This window comes from Myotis daubentonii, chromosome 14, assembly GCF_963259705.1.
Source record: "Myotis daubentonii chromosome 14, mMyoDau2.1, whole genome shotgun sequence".
Lineage (NCBI taxonomy): Eukaryota > Metazoa > Chordata > Mammalia > Chiroptera > Vespertilionidae > Myotis > Myotis daubentonii.
Window position 1 is genome coordinate 43,524,631 of NC_081853.1, and position 20,637 is coordinate 43,545,267.

Sequence of the window (20,637 nt, forward strand, 5' to 3'; positions counted from 1 at the left end):
CCTGGGTGGTGTCAGAGGCGGGGCGGGACTGGGGACTGGCAAATGGGCAGAAGATGGCCCTGATCGCAGGCTAGGCCTAGAGACCCTACCTGGGCACGATTTCATGCATTGGACCTAACATTAATTACATTGCTAATTCCCCATTGAACACCATTCTTCTAGAATGAAGTTACTTTTTCGTCCATCCAATTATAGTATTTCTTATTTAGCAAGACAAACTTTCAACCATTCCCGTTTTCTTTGTGGTTCCTCTTACTGTCCAGCATCTCCTTAGCACTCAGAAGAGACCAAAGTGATACACAGCATAGTCAGCTTCTTACCACTCACTGGAGAACCAGTTTGTTTTAGAAAGGATCAAACAAGAGGCTGAGTAAATGACCTTTTAAAGTCTCTTCCAACTTTGGGTCTAAAGTATTGTACTTTTGCGTATAGCTTTTTTCAGTGTATACAAACTAGATCCATATACAACCGTTCCTTGCTATCCAAACTCTCAGTATCCATTCCCCTATCTTTAAACTCAGGAACTGAATCATTTTGATTACTTTTAAATAAATTCCCTGCTATCCAAACTCTCACTATTTGCTACCCAAAACTCAGAACCAGACTCAGTATATTAGGGAATGCAAATCTCTTGATATCCACACTTACTTTTTGAAGGTTACATATCCAACTATAGAATCAAATACATTTGGATATCAAGTGGTACTTGTATAGGACTCAAAAGGATTGGTGCTCAACTTAATATAGGAAACACAAAGTAAGAAAAGGACTTGCTATGGCTCCATGGAAGTAGGAAGCAGGCTGTACAGACCATGTGACATTTTCATATAAAGACAGACAAAGGTATGTGGGTTAATCAAATTGCCTTATGGCAATCCTATGCCCTTAGAAAGGAGGAAAGGCTAAGATAGGAAATAAACAAAATACCCACAGAAAAGTACAAGAATGGACTAAGTGTGTAATACTCTAAAAATTTTCCTTAGCATTCCTCTAATGACGTGGTACCATTTAACCCCTAAACATGCACAGGTACAAAAGGTCAAAGGTTGTATTGTCTGAAGAGACAGCATGCTGTGTATTTTAGAAGGGATTAACTGCTCCCATTCTAAACTTTCACGCAGCAAGAACAATTGCCAAGATAGGATGCAAAACAATGTACTTCTCTCTCACCCCTAAACAACAACAAAACCTTTTATTTCTATGCAGATATACTTACAGGCTTAGATGTACAGACGACACTGATCAGTTAACACTCAAAAATAGCTTAAATTGAGCCATCTCACAATATTTACTTATTTAGAACGAACACTCTAAACATCTATCATTAAAAAAAAATACTTCCAATACATATAAGAAGTGGAATGTGAAAGTAAAAAGGAGACACATCCTCTCATGGTCTTCTCAGCCTGCTCCCACTAGACACTCTCTGTAAAGCCTGAAGTAAGTCATTCAACTGAAAGCCAAGTGAGAATACCACTACACTTATTGTTCAGTTCTCAATGAGAATGTTTCCATGTGTAACTTGTAGAACAAACAAAATTGGGCCGGGAGAAAATATCTCCATTCTAAGTGAAAGAAGCCAAACAGAGAAAGACAAGTACCATATGATTTCACTCATATGTGGAATTTAATGAACTGAACTACCAAGCAAAATAGAGACAGACTCCTAGAGAGCAGGCAGATAGCTCTGGTGAAGGTTTGGAGTGGGGGAATTGAGCAAAAAAATTTTCAAAAAGAGAGAGAATTCATGGACATGGATAAAAGTGTGGTGATTGCAGGCAGGGGATGGAGGTAGAAGAGGGCATAGAAGGGATAAATAATGATGGAAAAATAAAATTAAATATTCAATATTTGTGTGTGTGTGTTGCCTACACACACACGTACATACACGCACATATATATATAAAATTCTTAAAAATTTACAACACTGTAAAAAAGGAGGAAGGGGAAAAGCATCTGCATTTCTCCCGTCTCTTAAGCATTTTATCCCGCTCTTCCATGACTGTCCAATATGAATCAGAAAGGCAGTCTGCGATAAATGCCAATACTAAGTAGGCCACACAAATTGGGTATCTTGACATTTTACAAACAATTCAACAAAGCATGCGGGGTGCATAACACTTTATATTGAAGATCTCTTGGTTGAAACCACGGATATTTTAAGGGGGCAAGACATTTCTGAAACAAATATACTGCATGTTAAATACTATCATTTTAAAATAGAATGCTCTGAGCCATATTTCTAAATATAGAGTATGTCATACACTACATAGAGTATATTTTTGGTCTTTAAAAGTATTATAAACAAAATTATAGGTAATATAAAACATTTGGAAGGCTAAATATCAAACTGCTGTCACTCTGATAATTAGGAAAGCAGTAGGAAATATCAGAGATAGGCAATCATGTAGTGTTTGATTTTTTTGTTACATGTTTTTACTTTTAATATTTTTAAAAGAATACATTCAAACTTAACCTAATAGGCCAGTTATTTTTAAATCTGCATCTAGAAAAAACAACAACTCTACCTCATTTTTTAACTCCAGGAATATAGTGGAAAACTAAAAATAGCAAAGGCAAAGAGCAACCCTTGACATCAAAATATTTTGACACAGTCAGTGGTTATAAAATAAAACAAAGCCAAGGCACTGGGAAAACTCAAATGCACGAAAGAATGAAAAGGCACCTAAAGTTTATCAACGCAAGATTGATCACACTTATCCTAACCAAATTATGTTATACTTGGTTGTAAATTTCTACTTAAAAAATCAGGTAATCATTCGGATACAATTGCTCTATAACAGTGATGGCGAACCTGTGACACGTGTGTCAGAGGTGACACGCGAACTCATTTTTTTGGTTGATTTTTTCTTTGTTAAATGGCATTTAAATATATAAAATAAATATCAAAAATATAAACCTTTGTTTTACTATGGTTGCAAATATCAAAAAATTTCTATATGTGACACGGCACCAGAGTTAAGTTAGGGTTTTTCAAAATGTTGACACGCCGAGCTCAAAAGGTTCGCCATCCCTGCTCTAAAACAAAGAAGACAACAGATCAGAGAATTATCCAGAGGTGATCATAAATAAAGTTTAAATTCTCTGTATGTGAAACAGCACCATGTACAAGGTTATTTATTGCAGCTTGTACCAGGGAAAGACCGGGAACAATCCAAGGACCCCTTAATAGAGGAAATGACCATCCAATGGAATACCAAGCTACTGAACAAAACAAGGGCACTCCCCATGAACTGGCATAAAAAAATACCTGTGAACTATTACAAAATGAAATACACACAATGTGGAGAACCACAAATACAAAAGCATGCTACTTTTTATGGAAGAAAGTCCCCAGAATAGGGATATTTCAATTTGCATAATGAAACAATGGAAGGACATTAAAAAATAGTAAAACTAGACTTGTGGCAGTAGAGGTAGACTCCTGATGTGTTATTTTTTATAGTGTTTTGATTTCTTTTAACCAAGTAAATACAGAGGTAGACTTAAGTATGAAATCTTTTGAAAGAAAGCCACCTCACCCATCTCTCTTGGTCTCAACTACAAATAAGAGTGTACCACCACCTGAAAGAACTGCGGGATGAGATACTATGTGAAAGTGTCAGGTACTAAGTACAGAACCCACAGAGGATGCCCACATTTTTATTTAATCTGAATAAAAGTTATTCCATGTTTCTATAAGAATGTTTTCTCATCTACCATATAACTTTAAATCTAGATCAGAAGAGTCTGATAAGTATAAAAAAACCATTAATTACCTAATTAAAACTGATATGAAGACTTAAAATGTATCCCAAATCAGCCTTATGATTGTATAAGAGAATTATCCATAGGAAATACACACATAACCATCTAGGGTGGAATGCCAAGATGCTGCAATTAACTTTCATAAGGACCTAAAACTGTATTACTTAAAGAGATTTTATGATTTATTAAATTTAGACACACCTAGAGAGCTTGTTAAAACTCAGCTTCCATTGTCTGGCACAAGAGATGCTGGTTCAGGGGTTAAGGTGGAGCCCAACCATCTGCATTTCTAATAACCTCTATGTGATTTTGATGCACACCAAAGTTTGAACATATCCTTGGATTATGTTACAGATGTGAGTCCCACCTATTTAAATTTCTCTTTGAGGCTGCTTCAGGTCTTCCTGGGACCACTCCCACCTCATTTACACTGCTTCAACCCTTCAGAAAATAAAATGTACATTCTAATTCACAAGAAAATACTGTAAAGTTACTACACACTTTCACTAATACAAACAATCCCAAGTCTATAATTAGTGTTCTAAAAGTTTATTTGTAGGTCAGAATATTTTACCCAAGATGCCTAAGGGCAGTCTATCAAAGTATATACACTTAACAATGTAGTACCCTCAAAATACAAGTTTTCTCCAAATAACCCTAATTCCCAACCCAGTCTCCACCGACCACCAAGAGTTGAACTTAAATATTAGAAAGCTTTAAATTGATGGGTAAAGAGCTTAAGAGTAAGACAAATACTCTTTTCTAATCCAGTTAATGGGAGAAATCATCAGTGACTACTGTTTCCTGAAATGAAAAGCCAAAGAATGATACTCATAGTTTCTAAAGAACTCACTTGCCATTTTTGTATCCACACATTAACTCTAAAATAAGCTGAAGAGATGTAAAAGGTATATGGAAAATTATTGCAAATTTTAAATTTAGGCAATCATGTCATTCCCACAGAAAAACATTAAAAGCCTTGTGAAAAACAGTTTGTCACCAGACAGAGTGGGATCTAGATCAATTCAGACATTGGGACAAAAAGCTTTCGAAAAATTTTTTAAATACCATGGTTAAAACTAAAGACAACTTAAAAGTTAAGAATGTTTCAAAGGTAAAAGATGAAGGAATTGAAGAAAGGAAGAGCAGACAATTCAAAGAGGTACGAGGCATAAAAACTGGCAATAGCCAGGATTGTTAGTGACACCCTTTATTGTCACATGCTTCATCACAAGACACAAGAGTCGTGGACAATGGAAAGCTTCAGCAGGGTTCTACCTGAAACTATAAATCGCAAATATCTATTACACTATTTCTCTAAGGAGATGCATGTATCCAAGTTCTAACTCAGTACACACACATACACACACACACACACACACATACACACCAAAAAAACATACAGGAATACTTATTTTAGGGTTATCAAGTATGTATGTTCATTAATAAAAATGAAGATAAAATCTATTTTCAAAATAGGCTTTCTTACAAAGCTGTCTCAAGTTTATTAGTAATTAAAATGTATAAAAAAGCCCAGGCATTCCCCCACAAAAAGGAAAAAACACACACACAAAGATCTAGTAAATGTTTTTCAGAAAAAGAAGGTCCAGTAGGTGTCCTATCAAGATACCCCATCTTCAGCCAGCACAGGGTTACTGGTAGCTTGGTATTTTTAGGGTTCTGCTGCATTTTTCTACTGAAATCCAACAGGAAGCAACCAGGAAATCCCTCAACAATATGGTCTGTTTGCCTATTCTTCCCCTGGATAATAACCCTGTTCCCCATGAGTTCGATGGATCATGAAAAGAAGTCTCATTTCCTTAAAGACTAGCTATTAAGGAAGTCATCCATTCATTCAACAAATATTTACTGAGTGCATACTATGTACCAAGCTTTATTCCAGGTATTGAGAATACATTCATGAATGAAAAGCTCTAATATAATCAAATGTCCAGTTTATAATTTAATTTGCAGGTAAGATGTGGCTCCCCATGATAAGAAATCCAGATATAAATGAATTCTCCGTTCCATTCCTAATAAATAAATGAGACCTCACAAACTCATAGGTGTAGACAGGTTCTACTTTTCCGGTTCAGCTTTCTCATTTTATATAGTATACAGAGATCTCTCTATATAGACAGACATGCACAGATACATAAGAGAAGTGGGCCCATGCGTGCACGCGTGTGCACACACACATGTACACACACACATACAGCTTAAGTGACTTGCTTAAGACCACACTGTTCAGTTGGTGAAAGAACTAAAATTAAAATCCAGGTCTCTAGAGTCCCAGTTACATGAGTTCTTTAACACTAGACAATAAACCAGGGTCACTGTAATACAGCTGAGAACACATAGTAACTTTATGACAGTATTCATTAAAATTTGTAATTACCTATTTATGTAAGCACTTCCTTAAGTGCATCCCAGTCTGAACAGTAAGTTCCAAGAAAGGAAGTATGTTTGTTTTGCTCACCACTGAGTCTTCAGCATCAAGGAGGCCCTGGCCCTTAGTAAGGTCTCTAATAAATACTGTTCAGTGTTTTAAAAGACAAGACACTCAGCTAAAAATTTATACTGGATCCACTTAAGGACTCCTTATAAATAACATTAAAGCCCAAACACAGAAAGGCACTATTTTTAAATTTAATAAAATCAGTTTATTTTTTACAAAAGCCCAGCGTCAACGAATAATAAAATCAAAATTCAATTCACAAGTGAGAATTCCTAGCAAAATCAAACGAACTTTGTTCTATTCCTGAATCAAATTTTATATCAACATGGTGCATTTTACTAATTCTTCACACAGTCATTTATCTTGCCTGAAAAGCAAAGTCTATAATTTGTATTTTCTTGGTAAAATGTACAAAAAATGATACTTTAGCATTCTAAAGGAATATTAGGGAGGAAAGTATTAAAAGCGTATTTAACAATATACTCAGAAATCTAGTCTAATATCCTTTAAGACATGTGAGGTTTTAAAAAATCTATTAAAACAGCAGCAGAAGATCCCTATCAATTAATTTCTTCATTATGTAAGACATATAGCTATAGCTCAAAAGTAACACCTCCTATAAATTAACATCTAGAGCAATTTTAGTTACAGAACACGTCAATTTAGCTTCAAAACACACTTAGCCATTAGGACAGAGTGATTTCTTTCCTAGTATCTTAGCCAAACAGCATTTTTAAAGCCTCACTCAAATAATATTAATTAATCAAAAACCTAATTTTACAGCATAATAAAGATGCTACAAACTTTGCTAACTTTATACGAGGATTTACTCTTTTCAGCAGATGACTTCCACAGCCAAGGACACAGAGGATGATACTATTCTAAGCCAGTGCTAAGAAGCCTGACATTTCTTCAAGCTTCACTATTAAACTCTGAAAGAGTCAAACTTGTTTGTAAATAAAACACAAGATCATAACTAGGTACATACAGGTAACTTCTCCCGGCGAAATTTTTCCATAGTAATATATAAATGCCTTGTTTTTGATAATGTAATTCAGTAAGTCCCTTGAAGATTCCACAGACCGTGAGTACGTATCTGATTTAGGTCACTGTGCTTTGCACAGATGAACTCTTCTAAGTTGCTTTTATGGTACAGCCAATCGCTGTCTTCTAAGTTACCTAATCTTCCAAGCTAATAACTACAACTTAAATGGAGTCACAGCGTAAGAGACTTGGAAAGCAGCACACACATAAACCTTTCTGAACCACCAGTTCAAAAGACAGCACACCCTAAGGATGTGTGGATGAATGGGTAGTGTGTGTGTAATACATGTATAACTTAGGGTATATATTTTCAACAACATAATCCACTAAAGCTAGCCCTTTCACTTAATTTCAATTTCAGGAAAGATCCAAAGATGTTTTCATCTGAAGAGTTTTGCCTTTTTTATCATTACTGAATTTTACCAACTTATTGTAACTATATTAATAACAGAACTAATAAATCATATTATGGTTTATAATAATCATTTTAACCAAAAGTTAAGTATTCAGATGGATAAAATCTAAAAGGGAAAAAGGAAATGAGCAGCACCTCTCCAATTTTTAACTCAATATCTCTTTACACTTTTTAAGATAATTATTGAAGACCCCCAAAGAGCCTTTGTTTATATGAGTTTAACATCAATATTTACCGTTGAAAGTAAAACTGAGAAAACTTCAAAATATTTAAATTCATTTTTAAAATAATATAGCCATTACATAATAACATAAATAACATTTTAATGAAAATAATCATTTTTCAAAAATAAAAACACTTAGAAGAATGACTTCAACATTTTCCCAAATTTCTAATATCTGACTTAAGAGAAGACAATTGGATTCTTATATCTACTTCTGTAACCAATCTCATATGATTTGTTATTTGGTTGAATTATATATTAAAAAAAATCTAGGTTCACACAAATACTCTGTTGGAAAAGGGAGGGATGTTTTAATACTCTTTTCAGATAACTTGTGACTAATACTCTTTGAAACTTCACCAAATTCAACAAGTAGTCATTTCTTAAAGGTCAGTTTGCAAGGTGGAATCTGAAACCATTTCAAATGAGTGTTTTGTGCATTGTTATACTGAAACCCACTGGTCTAAAACTATTTCAACTAATTCAAGAAAAAACAATTTCCAACTATAGTTAGTTAAAACAAAATTCTAACTGAACATGAATGAATAAAACGTCTACCAAATTCATATAATTCAAATTAAACTAAAAATATATCTTTGAATATACAAATTTGCTTCCTGAAACCATCACAGTCTAAATTTTAACAAAGTAAGTCAATGTACTTTCAACAGAAATTATCTATATCCCAAAAATAAAGTCTTACTACCCGCTAATCCTGTAGAATTCACTGAGAAGTGCAACAGAAAAATAACAACATAAGAAATTTAAAACTGAAATAATGTACTAAACAGAAAAAAATACTTTGTGTTAATCTTCCACTGCTTTATGAGACAGTAGATACCAGGTCAAAGACACGCCACAGCCTTCAAATCCGAATTAGAAACCCCAATGATATCAACAGTTACAATAAATCATATAATTATTTATCATATTTTTAAACCTTCAGAGTTTCTATGATTTATACTTGGCAAATAAACATAAATCTGAAGAAACTAATAGAAAAGACATTTTTTACACTGATTTTAAAAATTCTCAATGCATCAAGCCCAGAATAAAGAACATCTGCAAACAATCAAGTTCAATGCCAATTTCTACAATGACCTCCTGAAGTTTACCTCCTGTAGAAAATCTTGGCCTCCCCACTAGTATTTAAGAGCTTAACCTCCTGGTCATGCCTATGTCTCACTCCCACTGGATTATAAAAACCCTGAGAAGAAGGATTTAGATAGGGGGGAAAAAGAAGAGAAAGAAGGAGGGGGAAAATGAGGGAAAGAAGGTTAAGAGTCCCCAGGAGAAAAAAACGAATTAGGTGCATACAAATTTTTCATTTCCCAAATGGGAAAAAAGAAATGTTATTCTTCATCAAAATACAAAACATCCATTTCTCCAAAATTTTATCTGCTGTGACATTATCCTAGGTACCACTAAGCCAATATTCAAATAAAATTCTAAAAATCAAGTTTTACAGTTTATGATCACGTTTTTATGCTTTACAAAAGATAAAACATTATTTGAAAATATGTTTATATAAACATAAAGTACAGAAGAATATATAGATCAGTCTATGTTTCAACAAAGATCATGCTTCTCCAAAGACATTAAAGATCAACTGTGGCCCTAACTGGTTTGGCTCAATGGATAGAGCGTCGGCCTGCGGACTCAAGGGTCCCAGGTTCGATTCAAGGGTCCCAGGTTCAATTCCGGTCAAGGGCATGTACCTTGGTTACAGGCACATACCCAATAGGGAGTGTGCAGGAGGCAGCTGATCAATGGTTCTCTCTCATCGATGTTCCTAACTCTCTATCCCTCTCCTTTCCTCTCTGTAAGAAATCAACAAAATATATTTAAAAAAAAAAAAGATCAACTGTGAATTTCAATCAGCTAAAAGGGGAGGTGGGGAGTCTAGAAATGTAAGTTAGGTGGAGAATTGTACAAGTATTAAAATGATTAAGAAAGCACATGGATGGACCTTGAGCATATCATGCTAAGTGAAATAAGACGGAAAAAGTAAAGAACCATATAATTTCACTCATATGTGGGATATAAAACTGAAAGCAACAAATGAATAAACAAGAAAAACAAAAACTCATACACAGAGACAACAGTATGGTGATTACCAGAGAAGGGGAGTGAGTGGGGCAGGGAGTAGTAAAGGGTAAAAGGGGTCAAATATATGGTAATGGAAGATGATCTGACTTTGTGAGTTGGGCACACACCACAACATGCAGATCATGTAGATAGAAATGTGCACTTGAAACCTATATAATCTTATTAACCAATGTCACCCCAATAAATGTAAAAAAATGTTAATTTAAAGTAAATATGGGGGGAAAGAAAACATATGTAGTACCCAGTTAAGTTCCCTTTACAGATGTGAAGTCACTTTTTTAGTATAGAAGCATAACAGAGGGTAGAACTACTAACGATGTAGATGGTGCTGCTGACATAAAGGACCTAGAAACGCTTCTCTTAATTTAACAAAAATAGGGAGGGGGGAAGCAGTCAGTGCACTATTTTCTTAGCTAAGAGAAAACATGTTTTAAATTCTGTCATTTAAAACTGTTCTTTTCTCAATTTTCTGAAACTCTTTAAAAAATAATGTAAGAAGAACAATGCCCTTTAATAATGATGGGCAAAGAAGTTAGTTCTATTCTTACTACACAGACATGCATTGCTATGTGTAGAAACACAATACCTGACTATAGTGTTCAGATATTTTATTACGGTGAAAACTGCATTTGGGCAACCAATTCAGTTTTTACTACCTACTACTAATCTTCAACAATGTTTAAGATCGCCACCTGGTGGCTATCATTAGGCATGTGGAATTGATCTCATGCAGTGCTCATGGCAAGAGGATACGTATCCCCTAAGTATCTATTCTAGGCAAGAAAAATTCAGGGTTTGAAAACACTTTCCTGGCACCTGCTTTGACAAACCTGGGCATTTAATTAGATTCAGAAACATTTAAATATTAATAAGATAAATAACTATTATATAAATATTCCATTTATATATTAAATAGTTAGGAGATTGTAGAGCTATAGTTTTCATACAGGCATTTTGTATGTACCCCTGAATAATCAATGCTTAGAATGAAGTAAATGAAAAGTCATTCTTTAAAGTTGTTTCACATTGTCACCACAATGCAGTTATCTGGTTAACCTACTGAACTTCATAGACCAGCCTTGCTTAGAAGGATCCAGAGTATGGACTCTGTCAGACTGGCAGAAAAAGGAAGAGAAACTTGAAGCAAATGCAGATAGAAAATATGAGTGACTTCCAAGTGTCACCTGACAAAGAAGCCATACCTCAGAAATGAGGAAGATGATTAGAGATCACTGTTCTCTGAGCTAGCTTTCCTTCCTCTTTCTGGTGTGGCTTTCCCTGGATTCCAGCAAAAAAAAAAAAACCTGTATGGTTACAATATATCTCTAACTATAGTGAGTTTAAATATATCTCTGACTCCAGATAAACAAAAGAACCCTGCGTGGAACATGCACAAAACTTATTCCATTTGTTTTTACTTCCTGGAGTAAAAACTGTCAATTATTAAAGAGAAATAGTTTGAGGATTTAAGATTAAGATATTGTCAAATTTAACCACTCTGCAGGTAAACTGGCAGGGCTTTACCATTTACAACAAATGCTGTTGCCATTTACTCTTTGATACTAGTTCCTTTTTTTTAAAGATTCAATATAACATTTATCTTTCAAATAACCCAGATGCTAATGAAAATTAATTCATCAGGCAATTATCCTCATGCTCAGTAGCATATAACCTAACTTTAAATACTTTTATTTTTTAATAATATTTTTATTGATTTCAGAGAGGAAGGAAAAGTGAGAAAGAGAAACATCCATCATCAAAGAGAAGCATGGATCGGTTGCCTCCTGCATGCCCCCTACTGGGGATCGAGCTCGCAAGCGGGCCTGTGCCCTTGACCGGAATCGAACTAGGGACCCTTCAGTCCACAGGCTGACGCTCCATCCACTGAGCCAAACCAACTCGGGCTTTAAATACTTTTAGAAACCAATTCAATTGAATTCAAACAAACACGCCAATCAGATATTCTATTTCACATTCTCCCAATATTATCCATATTTGCTCTCTAACAAGAGACATTAATTTTATGTGAATAAAAATAAAGCTTCCTGCCGAAACCGGTTTGGCTCGGTGGATAGAGCGTAGGCCTGCGGACTGGAGGGTCCCGGGTTCGATTCCGGTCAAGGGCATGTACCTGGGTTGCGGGCACATCCCCAGTGCAGGATGTGCAGGAGGCAGCTGATCGATGTTTCTCGCTCATCGATGTTTCTCACTCTCTCTCTCTCCCTTCCTCTCTGTAAAAAATCAATAAAATATATTTAAAAATAAAAAAATAAAGCTTCCTAACAATAGTAACTCACTTTATGCTTACAGAGGTCATCAAAGAACACGAAAGATCAAAGACTTGGGTTTGGGTTTATGTCTTCTCTTTCCCAATATTCACTAACATCATAGTAATTTTTTAAAATATATTTTATTCATTTTTTACAGGAGGAAGGGAGAGGGATAGAGTTAGAAACATCGATGAGAGAGAAACATCTATCAGCTGCCTCCTGCACACCCCCCACTGGTTATGTGCCCGCAACAAAAGTAAATGCCCTTGACCAGTATCGAACCCAGGACCCTTGTGTCCGCAGGCCAACGCTCTATCCACTGAGCCAAACCGGTTAGGGCCATAGTAATTTTTAAAGGATAAACTGGCAAAGACAAAGAGAATAGAAGAAGCTATAACAAATAAAGAGATATCATGAAATCTTAGGACTATATAAAGTGGACGTAGGAACAGTTATCTCATTTGGAAAATAAACGGCAACCTTAAAATAGATGGTTATGGAAGAAATAGAGGAGCTCACAGAAACCAAATCATGAATAAATAAGCAAACAGTGCACAGAATTGTATTAAGTAATTAAGATAATTTACATATACTTGAGAAACAGCTTCTAATTAAGGACCTTATCCAAGAAATTATCTCCATAAATTATATTAGCATAAAATTAAGACTAGATACTTTATACTACTAGCATAAAATTAAGACCATGAAAACTGTACCTGTACATGTATAATGCAATTTGTCAACCAGTTTATTTTGGCTGAAGATAAAACATTAATGAGTATAGGTGCTAGAGTCAGATAGCCTGAATTCAAACCCCAGCTCTGCTACTCACTAGCTGGGCAAGTTACTTAATCTCACTAGATCTGTGTCCTCACCTGTAGAATTCGGATAACAGTAGTTACAACTGATAGGGTGTAAAATTAAACAAGATAATGAATGTAATGAGCTTAGAAAAGTTCATGGCACAAAATAAACAATTAAATATTAGGTATTAGTACCACCCTACTACATCATCATCTTTACTGGTCACATACTATGTGAATTTTACATTTTGCATTCAAGTAAAATTAAATTTATTCTGTACATATTCACCACCATCTTCCAACTAATTTCAAGCTCCTTGAAGATATAATTTTTTATGCCCAATTTTATTAACTCTGTATGTATATAACAGATTTCTTAGTGGTAAAAACAAAATACAATATTCCATGCTAGACAGATTCAGAGCAAGTCACATATAGCTTTTACTATATACTAGAGGCCCGGTGCACGACATTCATGCCCAGGAGATGGGGTGGGGAGGGGGTCCCTCAGCCTGGCCTGCACCCTCTCGCAATCTGGGACCGCTGGCTCCTAAACCACTGGCCTGCCTGCCTGCCTGCCTGATCACCCCTAACCCTTCTGCCTGCCTGCCTGATCACCCCTAACCCCTCTGCATGCCTGCCTGATCACCCCTAACCCCTCTGCCTGCCTGCCTGATCGCCCCCAACTGCCTCTGCCTGCCTGCCTGCCTGATTGCCCCTAACCATCTCTGCCTCGGCCCCACCACCGCAGCTTAGTCCGGAAGGACGTCCGGGTGTCTGGTCTAATTAGCAAATTACGCTTTTATTACTATCCTATCTAATAACAGACAAACGTGGTAATTGACCATACCTTTGCTACGGCTCCCATGGGCTAATCAGCAAGATATGCAAATTAACGGCCAACAAAGATGGCAGTTAATTTGCATATGTAGGCACGAAGCGGCAGAGCGAAGGCTTGAAGGCGGCGCCGGTCGGAGCGAAGGCCTGGGACCCCGGTGCCAGAGGAAAACTGGTGCCAGCAGCCAGGGGAAGGGAAGGCCTATTGCACGAATCTTTTCGTGCAACAGGCCTCTAGTAGATATATAGAGGCCCGGTGCAGGGATTGGGTCTGTGGGGATCAGGCCGAAACTGCAGTCCGAGATCCCCAGAGGGGTCCCAGATTGCAAGAGGGTGCAGGCCAGGCCGAGGGACTGGTGTACAAATCCATGCACTGGGCCTCTAGTTTGCTTATAAAATACTAACATTTTGAAAGGTTAAAAAAAAAAAAAAAGAAAAGAATTGGTCCTAGCATGGGTATTGGTCCTAGCATTATCCAGTTGTGGTAATAGTTTCACACTCATTTAAAGTCACCTCCCCATGAATTCTAGGAGACAGAGTAAACAATCAAGATTGTAGCCATGAAATAGCATCAAACCTGAGTCTAAGGATATTTAGCACCAACCTTTATGTTAAAGGTTTCTTCAATGCAAATGACTTTCCATTCATTTTACGCAAAGCTGCATCTTAGAATGTACTATAAAATATAGTAGACATTATTCTAAATCTAAGTTGCCCTTTGCATTATCAACTAATTCTTCAATAGAATAAAATATTTTAAGTGTCTTTTCTCACTAAGTGAATCATTTGGATATATAATTCAGAGATTTTTATGCCTATCCTTCTACTACAAGACACATTCATTTGTTCCTTTATTCACTTAATCATCAAACAAGTGCCTACTATGTGTTAGGCACTGGGCTAGGAGTGCCTAGATCCAGAGATGAGAATAACTATAGTATATTCAAATAACTAAAATCATTTGGATATGGTTGAAATGTAGAATAGGAGGAAAGAACAATAACGACAGAAAAAGATGGAGAAAAATGAGCCAGACCTTCCAGGGCCTAGGTGAGTTTTCAACTCAAACTGAGAGCGATGGGGAGTATCATCAGTGGTACAAAATCCCTCTATCAAGGCAACACTAAAGAATGATACTCAGGAGCTCATCAGTTCCTACAAATACTCTCTCCTTTGACCAAACTTGAATGAGGCTCAGAACCGACCTTTGGCTTCCCTCTCTGTCCTTGGAGAATCCAGTTTGAGCAAGAATCCTGTTAAATCATTTTAAGGAAAATCCCTAATCCTCGGTATCTGACCCAGCCTGGAGTTTATGTCCTGTCTGCCTTCAGCAACTCTACTGAGTTGGTCTAACAAGAATCCCCCTTACCTCTGCTGTTTCCTGAGTAACTTTCCATCCCCTGACCTCCACCTGTTTCCTGAATGTAAGTGCCCACTTGTTCTTTAAGAGTCTCTTCCATCCCCAGCTCTCTCACTCTGCTTTTTATTTTTTGAACTTTGAAGCTCTTCAATCACTTAACTCACCTTTTTTTTTTTTTTGTATTTTGTGTTTTTGTTTTTTGTCCCTCTTTGTCCACTTCTCTACGCAGTTTAGAATCCATGGCCCAAAGTTAGCAGAAGATACCAGAAGGGGACTCTACCCACTGCCCCTTTCACTTGGATAACTCAGCCGACACTTGACATGTCTTAAGTTGGTCTTATCAAACCTCTTTCTGAATTTCTTAATTTCTTATCAGTGAATGGCACCATTGTCTGGCTCAAATTTGAAAGTATGAGCATTATACCCAAAACCCAAATCCCGTGGATTCAGCATCCTTATCTCTCTAATAAATCGACTTCTCTCCATACTTCCTTTGACTGCCATGGATCATGCCTCTGTCATCTTTTGCTTGAAATAATGCAGTACCTTTCCAGTGTTACAAAAAAAAACCAGTATTCTAACTATTGAGGAAAAAATTATTCAGTAACACTTGTTCAAGAATGGCAAAAGCAGACTTTTTTAAGGGTGGACATTCTGATGGGTGTAGGGAACACTACCATGAGGGGAGAGATTGGACTCAACTCTGACTCTTAAATATCCAAATTTAGGAACTGGCATCTAGAGACGCTCCAGCACATGAGGCCATCCATGTGCATTACAGAATGGGAGTGGGTGTCCCAGTTGAGGAGAAAATCAACAAACTAAAACAGATCACCCCATTTTTCACTCTCAAACAATCCATAATGAAAAGGCCTTCACCTGGGAGACCTACAAGAAGACTGAGTCAGGTGCCAACTTTTTCAATACAAGATGGGGAGTGAACATTAGTAGATAACAGGGAAGACAGACATAGGGTAATTCAGCTATACAGCATACGCTTCCAAAGAGAAGGGTTTTATATGTTCAACACATACACTAAGATAATAAAAACGTTCTTTTTTTTAATCAGTCTTCTCAGCAGGGAGAGGGAAAAAACTGGCTAAATAACAAGGAAAACCATGACCTTTTAACGTTTAGAACACACGAGCCATATCCAGTACACAGTCAAATAAATGTTTACATTCATATTAACAAAAAGATACTCTATCAAGCACAAAATAAGAGGTATTCTAGGTTGCTTTGTGAGCACTGTCCCCGGCAAGGTTATTAATAGATGGTCAAGGGCATTCAGCGCCCCGTTCTGGGGCCTGAGAGCTGGGTCTGAACTCGGACTCCTCCACCCACTAGCTATGTGACCCTGAGCAGAGGCCTAATCTTTTTATTCCTCACGTGTAGAATAGGAACAATGTTATTATACTATTACACGTTACTGACAGGGTTATGTTCTGACCTGTTATGTTCTCTACTTTATTCACAACACGAGTAGATAGTTAAACTATTAGCAAATATCAAAAATGTGCACATCACCCTCATTTATAATAAATTTGAAGATTATTTTTTTAAATCAATGTATTTTACAAAGTGACTAACACTTGCAGATACCCCTATGGTACAAATATTATTTTTTAACTTTTTACAAATATCATGTCCTCTGAACTTACTGAACCCTGGAAAGAGTAAATCTTTATGGGATGTCTGTCTCAATTTCTCACACAGCACTGAGCAGCAGTGAGTGTTTAAATGCAAAGAATGAGAAAGGCGGTGGCTACTGTTCACAGTGGGCAAGTCTAGGTGAGGTACCAAAGCACGAGATCGCAGGGGTTCCAAGTAAGAACACAGAAAGAAAAAGTAAGAAAAACCATCTACTTAATGATTTTATTTTTAAAAGCCCTGACAAGTCTCTGCATGAATACCTTTCAAAAAAAAAAAAGATTTTGAAAAAATTGGTAACAGTGTAGATATTTAAATAAAATATACATGGGTGATGAATGGTAACTGGATATGGTAAAAAGTACAAATAGTGGGGTGGGGAAACAAGCAACCAGAGAGCCTCAAAATTTAAAGCATAAAAATTATGGGCGAATACTGGTTCCTGAATCCCATGAATGACACTGTAAAATATAAAAAGGCATAAATTCCTATAATGCTTCCATTGAGGACCTAACAGTCAACAAAAGTTCAAACACTAATTATGCTTGAAAACCTCTAAGGCAGTGGTTCTCAACCTTCGCCTCAATCCTTTAATACAGTTCCTCATGTTGTGGTGATCCCCAATTTCATTGGTACAAATTAAACATAATTAAAGCATAGTGATTAATCACAAAAACAATATGTAATTATATGTGTTTTCCGATGGTCTTAGGCGACCCCTGTGAAAGGGTTGTTCAACCCCTAAAGGGGTCGCGACCCACAGGTTGAGAACCGCTGCTCTAAAGGGACTCAGTTCTAGAACTGCAGTAATTGAGAGAATTTCTGGTAAGATGATAGCCATGCCCACATTTAAACTCATCAAAAACCTAAATCTCAATTATGTGGAAATAATTTTCACTGCAACCATCTTTACAGTTAAAAAACCAAACACCGAGGGCACTAATTGAAGCCGTTGCTATGCACTTGATAGTCTCAGAAAAACAATGAGACGTTGTCCAATTCCTGCAAAATAATTTAACTCTTTTAGGGATAATCATTCCACTGACCTGTGTAAGAAGCAGCTTTTATAAAAAGATAAATTCCGGCCGAAACCGGTTTGGTTCAGTGGATGGAGCGTCGGCCTGTGGACTGAGGGGTCCCGGGTTCGATTCCGGCCAAGGGCATGTACCTGGGTTGCAGGCACATCCCCAGTGGGAGATGTGCAGGAGGCAGCTGATCGATGTTTCTCTCTCATCGATGTTTCTAACTCTCTATCTCTCTCCATTCCTCTCTGTAAAAAATCAATAAAATATATTTTTTTTAAAAAAAAGATAAATTCCGATACTTAAAAATACTTTTATTACAAATATAATGCAGGCTCTTTGTGACCATCTATTTACCCTTAATTTCCACCTCCAAGAGACATTCAATACTAACTTTTGATCTATTTCAACATTCAATATTAATAATATTTAATATTACATTTCCTTCCTTTGAAGACACAACAAGAAAAAAAAAAACAGAATCATACAGGAACTTATTCTGCTTTTTTCACTTTCAGATACTTAAACTGAAAATACAGAGTTTTAAATTATAGCTTATCAAACAGAATCTCTCATTCCTTCCTACATCATAAACTGTTGAACCCAATGGAATGTACTTCAGAATTCTCTTTAAAAAAAAAAACTAACTCTCTAGGGTTATCCTACACCATAAACAATACTTGTCTTTCAAGTTTGCTCTATTTTTTACTTACACATAAAATATATAAGAATTATAGTTCAGTGTCATTAAGCATTCCATGCTTATCATCTTGCCTCTTCCAAAAACTCAAAGCAGTCAATGTTCAGTAATAGAGTAATGATTCAATTGCTACATTCCTAAAGATAAGATTTTATCAATAGAGTTTTCCATAAGTCCTTTCCAAATGATCTCATTCAATATATTGCACTATTTCTGGTACTTCTGGGTCAAACTGACTAAACAAAGTCTTTCTAATTTCAGATACTCCAATTTTTGTTTTTGTCCATGAGTCTAAAAGCTGAAACAGTTGACGCGAGTTTGATATTGAACAGAGAAAATCCACTGGCAGTTCTTCCTTCTCATGACACCTCACTTAATATACATGAAACCAGTAAGCTACTGTTAACGAAACATGAAGTTAAATTTTCCAATATAAAAACTTCTTGATGTAGCATTTAGACATGTTTAATCTCAATACTTACTTGAATGTTAAAATTTTTAATGAGGAAATGTTTATAGATATATAGATATATACATGTTATACTATATATGTATATTATCCCAAAAGAATGTAATCAAATGCTCATCTACAGAAATCAATTTCCTTTTCCTTTTTGAATAGCAACCCCTGAGAAGAAATACATTTAATAGCAGGCTCTGGAAATACAGCACATACATATCTGATTACATGTCTATGTATGTATACATAAGACAAACAAGTTTCACACACTATGTGTCCTTACCACCTGCAACATGTTCTGTTACTGTCTACTCTGTTGCCTTTTAGTCTTTAAGTACTTGTGATAATCCAATAAATCGTTTTTTCAAATCAATGGAAAGTCATAACATTTTGGGGGCTCGCCGGGATCCCCAGCACCATTGAGGGACCCCCCCCAGTCCGGAGGGCCCGCCTGACTGACCGCGGTAGGTGTTTGTATGTCATTGTTAGTAGAGAAGGTTCAGAGAATGAACATTTGAGAAAACCCTCCCTAAGTTTTATTTAACAACTACTTTAAAAGCTGAACAAGCAGAGGCTGGTCAGAGTTTTAGTTCCATAGCTACTCAGAATAATGGAGGACAAGGCGGGCGGGTGTGGGTAGGGGTGAGGGGGAGCAAAAACTTTTAATTCACAATCAACACAGTGAGTAAAAAGTTCTGATTAAAGGCCCCAGACCTGCACTCTGTAAACCACAGGTCAAGTTCACTTATATCAGATGACAAACAGAAGCAGAAGCTGTACTCTAAAGTGATCTAAGGCTTTGAACAGTAAACAACCCCTACCAACAGACCCAAACAAAATTAGTCTACCAATGCTCATTCATTATAATACTAGAGGCCCAGTGCAGGACATTCATGCACTAGAAGAGGGGGGGTGTGGGTGTCCCTCAGCCAGGCCTGAGCCCTCTCACAGTCTGGGACTCCTTGGGGGATGTCCGCCTGCCAGCTTAGGCCCGCTCCCGACAGTAGGACATCCCCCAGGGGTCCTTAGTGCTGGCTGCTGTGGAGGCAGGAGAGTCTCCCGCCATTGCCGCTGCGCCAACCAGCCATGAGCCCAGCTTCTGGATGAGTGGCGCTCCCCCTGTGGTAGTGCACTGACCACCAGGAGGCAGCTCCTATTGGCAAGCGTCTGCCCCCTGGTGGTCAGTGCACATCATAGCAACCGGTTTTTCTGTCATTCAGTCAATTTGCATATTAGCCTTTTATTATATAGGATATGTGCATTCACTTGAGGCAGCTTGAAAAATAAAACAGAAATGATATCAGTTTGGCTTTCTACAAAAATGTTCTCAATGAACATGATTTATTTTTCCAATCAGATATCTCCACCTACTGTAGATGCAGAGATGCAGTAATCCCCGATGACCTGAAGTTCATTGCCACCAAACTATACTCTAAACGGCCCCTTGAAGTTCACAATCATATCTGTGGAAACACAGGCCCTGTAAGTATAAAACAATACCCCATGGCTAACTCACTC

The 20,637-nt window shown here is 36.8% G+C and overlaps 1 protein-coding gene across 4 annotated transcripts in view; it reads right to left on the minus strand.

Moving 5' to 3' along the window:
- SLC4A7 (solute carrier family 4 member 7) overlaps nucleotides 1-20,637 on the minus strand; it is an 89,478-nt gene that overhangs the window by 56,657 nt on the left and 12,184 nt on the right. Inside the window, exon 1 of one of the 4 annotated variants that reach the window (XM_059664116.1) lies at nucleotides 7,215-7,334. The exons of the other annotated variants lie outside the window; for them this stretch is intronic. Coding sequence (XP_059520099.1) covers nucleotides 7,215-7,244 — 30 coding nt within the window. The 5' untranslated portion in view covers nucleotides 7,245-7,334. Of the gene's footprint in view, nucleotides 1-7,214; nucleotides 7,335-20,637 lie in introns of those variants that run through there. 4 annotated transcript variants of the gene reach the window in all.